The sequence below is a fragment of the Mus caroli genome, chromosome 3 (genome assembly GCF_900094665.2).
Source record: "Mus caroli chromosome 3, CAROLI_EIJ_v1.1, whole genome shotgun sequence".
In the NCBI taxonomy this organism is placed as follows: Eukaryota; Metazoa; Chordata; class Mammalia; order Rodentia; family Muridae; genus Mus; species Mus caroli.
The window spans coordinates 83,206,619-83,210,800 of NC_034572.1; the positions used below are offsets into that span (position 1 = coordinate 83,206,619).

General features: G+C 43.2%; 1 protein-coding gene across 1 annotated transcript in view; it reads right to left on the bottom strand.

Annotated features, from left to right (window-relative positions):
- Positions 1–4,182, bottom strand: part of Ints3 (integrator complex subunit 3) — a 42,781-nt gene that overhangs the window by 32,501 nt on the left and 6,098 nt on the right. The window contains exon 2 of the mRNA XM_021157313.1: positions 780–863. Within this exon, the coding sequence (XP_021012972.1) occupies positions 780–863 (84 nt within the window). The remainder of the gene's footprint in view (positions 1–779; positions 864–4,182) is intronic.

Genomic DNA, 4,182 nt, shown 5'->3' on the forward strand with positions numbered 1-4,182 from the left:
AAAAAAAAAAAAAAAAAAAAAAAAAAAAAAATCAAAAACTTTATTTAGTGCATACATGCCATGTTGCATGTGGTGGTCAGAGGATAACTTGCTAAAGTGACCTCATCTGTCACCATGTTGGTCCCAGGGGTCAGACAAGCTGTCAGACTTGATAGCAGGTAACACTATCTGCTGAGACATATTGCTGGTCCTATGACTTTATTTTTTCAATCTTGGAAACTTTTTTTGCTAGGTGTGGTGGCACATGCCTTTAATTCCAGCACTTGGGAAACAGACAGGCAGATCTCTGTAAGTTCAGGACAGCATGGTCTACAAATCAAGTTCTGGTCAGACAGGGTTAAGACCAAGTCTAAATAAATAGACAAGAATTTACAAACTGTCAAAGAAAATCAGAGGACAACTCCTGGGAGTTGGTCCTCTCTTACCATCTTGTAGAATCCAGGAATGAGAAGTCAAAGTTACCAAGGCTGCATACAAAGGCCCTGACCTGTTTGAGTCACCTAGCTGGCCAATGACTGAGCTTTTAAGTTGTTATGTGACTCAGGCAAGATGGCAAGCCTGTAATCACAGCACTCAAGAGGCTGAGGCAGAAGGGCCTTGAGTATGATACCAGCCTGGATTCCAAACTATTTTCAAGGACTAATATGCACTCTACACTGATTTAAGGAACCAAGATGTGAACTTAGTCCCTTAAGTCCTGGTCACCATCTTTGCACTTTCCTGTCTGCATCTCAGAGCCTTCCTAAGGAGAACACATATAAGGAAGACATGGTACTTACATATGCATTGAGGGCATCGTTGGCCTCTCTCTCGGAGACACCAGCGGTCATCGATGTGACAATACTCATGCACCTTTCCAACCTCTGGGGGGAGGGATGAGAACAAATGAAGAGTCCATCATAACACTGACAATGAGGTACTTTTGTCCCTAGAACATTTTAAAAATTCAAGCTTATTCATCCTTCTACTATGCTTTAAAACAAAAGAAAAGAAAAAAGAAAGGAAGAAAAGAAAACCTCTTCAAGTAGAGTGGTCACTAGCACATGTGGAAAGAACAGTAGCAACAAGAGCTGATTCAGGCTCCCATTGCTCACGTGACTAAAGCTAAAACTAGCCAGTGATCCTTCCGGGAAGAGTAACGTGCCTCTAAAACTCACACGCGCTAGCTTGAGAGGAAAGCAGTAAACGTAGACAGCTTGGGGAATGTTCTCTTAACCAAGTGACTAAAGCTACAGTAAAACAAACTGACACCACTGGGAAGTCAGGCGTAGTCCCAGATATATTAAGAGGCTAGGATGGAACTTTTGAGCCCAGGAATTGTGTATAACCCAGGCGACATGGTCAGAGTCTGCCCCAAAATAAACAGACAAACACAGGGGTGCACACCTGTACTTTGGGCACTCAAGAAGCTAAAGCAGAAGGATTTTGAGTTCAAGGTCTGCTTGAGCTGCACAGTAAACCTTTGCATAAATTTTCTTTAAATTTTTAAATAAAAAATTACTAAAATCTAAGAATCTTAACAGTCAAGCATAAGGTCTTGTCTTCATTTCTGACTTGAGTAAACCAACTTTATAAGAATTTGAGATACAATCAAAGGTTCTGCATGCTTTTAATCCCAGCACTTCGGAGGCAGAGGTAGGTAGATGTCTGAATTTAAGGCCAGTCTAGTCTATAGAGCAAGTTCCAGGACAGCCACGGCTACACTGAGAGACCTTGCCTTAAAAAAACATGAAAGAAAGTGTAAGCAAAGAAAGGAGAAACAAACAAAAGGAGACATTGAAACCTGCTACGGCCACTCTAGTTTCCATGGCACCCCTAACATGGCCGGTGCTTAGCTTTTTTTTTTTTTTTTTTTTGGTTTTTCGAAACAGGGTTTCTCTGTGTAGCCCTGGCTGTCCTGGAACTCATTCTGTAGACCAGGCTGGCCTCAAACTCAGAAATCTGCCTGCCTCTGCCTCCCGAGTGCTGGGATTAAAGGCATGCGCCACCACGCCTGGCGCATGCTTAGCATGTTAAGAGTCGCTGGTGAGTCCCACTCTGAGGCACCCTTTACTACATGCTGCTGAGACACTGACAAAGCATGCTACATGTGTAGCCAGAAAGCCGGTCTGTACCAACACGTGAACAATTTCCTACGGCTTTTGAAACTTTAGCATGAGGTTAACTCAAAGTTTGTTTAAGAAAAACCAGTTCCCAAAACCAGAAAATGGACAGGCTGTTTTATTTCTACTCAATATTACAAACTATCAAAAAACATTTTGCTAAAGTCATGGTGGTGTATGCCTACAATCCTAGCTCCCGGAGGACAGAGGTAAAAGAATCAAAGGACCCAAAGTCAACACAGGCAGCTTAGTAATTCCCTGTCTCAGTACTTAGAAGGGGCTGGCAATGTGGCCCAGTAGTGAGACCAGCATGTGCAGACGGTGATAAAGCTGTGTGCGACACCTGTAATGCCAGCACTCTGTGATCAGGAGCCAAAGGCCCAAAGGGCGGAGGACTTCTGTAAATTCTAGGCCTGGGTGACCTCCAAAGTGAGATTATGTCTGAAAACAAAGTAACAACAGTAACGGCAATGTAGAAACAAGACATCTGGGAACAGTGATGCACACTAAGATCTCAGCATTTGCATTTGTACTCAAGGCAAGAGGATCAGAAATGCACGGTCACCCTTGGCTACAAAAGGAGCTTAAGACAGGCTTGAGTTATATGAGACCCATCCCATATCACCAAATGAAACGAAAACTTAAAACACAACTACAACAGCAATAAACCCCTAACATATTTGAGACCCAGGACTTGAGCCTTAGTAGCGCAAACAAAAAACCCCCACAATGATTACGATGACAAGCTGGCAATCGGTCTGTAGCAGCATTCTAAGGCAATGACAAATAGGTACAATGAGAAAGAAAGGAGGAAAGACAAACATGCTTCTCCTTTGACCACCATCCTGAGGTTGTCTGTGATCACCCTGGTAAGACCCAGAGTAATGGGGCTCAAGAGCTGGTTATACAAACTGAGGACTCAGATTCAGTTCCCAGCACCAATATGGTACCCAGGCAGCCATACAAGCAAAACACTCATACACATAAAATAAATATAAATCTGAAATTCAGGTCTTGTTTTATTTAGGTCTAACTTTGTTCCAGGTCTAAAAAGTGAGACCCTGTCTCAAAAATAAAACAAAACAGTAATACTAATGGATTTTTGTTGTTTGCTTTTTTTTTTTTTTTTTGAGACAGGGTGTCTGTGTAGCCCTGACTTTCTTGGAACTTGCTCTAGAGACCAGGCACTAGCCTGGAACTCAGCGATCACCTGCCTCTTTCTCCTAAGTGCTGGGATTAAAGGCATGTGGGACCACCACCCAGCTCAATAATATTTTCTGAAAAAACAAAAAGGTTAAGAAAACAGAGGGTAGATTATGTTGCCAACAGTGAGGTCCAAAACCTTAACCTAAAGCTGTCTGGAGGTGACATTCGAAACTTTACCTCCAGAAGCAGTCCAGATTCAAATTAGGGCAGGTGAGCAGGCTCGGCTTTAATGAATAGTAAGTGCCTACTTGTGAAAAAGAACCGTGCGATCACATGAAAGCTGAGCTGCGACTCTCATGACCTGTGAGCTCTGGGAGCCATTATCACCTAGTTTAGCTCATGTATAAAAGTATGGGTAGGAAAACCTGAGGCTGGAATTTCTCTCTTTTAAAACCTTGTCTCTTTCTACTAACAACAGTCACCAGGGTCTGGAGGGTCATCTATCCCAATGGTTAGGTCTTGCTGGCACCTGTATCCATCCCAGATTAACTAGCAGCATTAGGTCATAAGGCTTGGCAGCACATAAATTTATTCCATACTCAGCCATCTTTCTAGCCCTCCAGCCACTACTTCTAGTGGCATGTCCTTAAAGGTTCCAGAAAACCCTCTACTACAGGACATGGTTAAGTTTCCAAGTAGTAAAAGGTTTCTTCTTGATTATGCCTTTATGAGAGCTGGGGAGTGGTGGCGCATGCCTTTGACCCCAGCACTGGAGGCAGAGGCAAGTAGATCTCTGTGAGTTTGAAGCTCTACAGAGTAAGTTTTAGGATACCCAAGGCTACACAGAGAAACCCTGTTTCAGAAAACTAAGAGAGGAGAGAAGGGGGGGGGGAAGGAGGGAGGGAAAGGGAGAAAGAGAGAGAGGGAAGAAGAA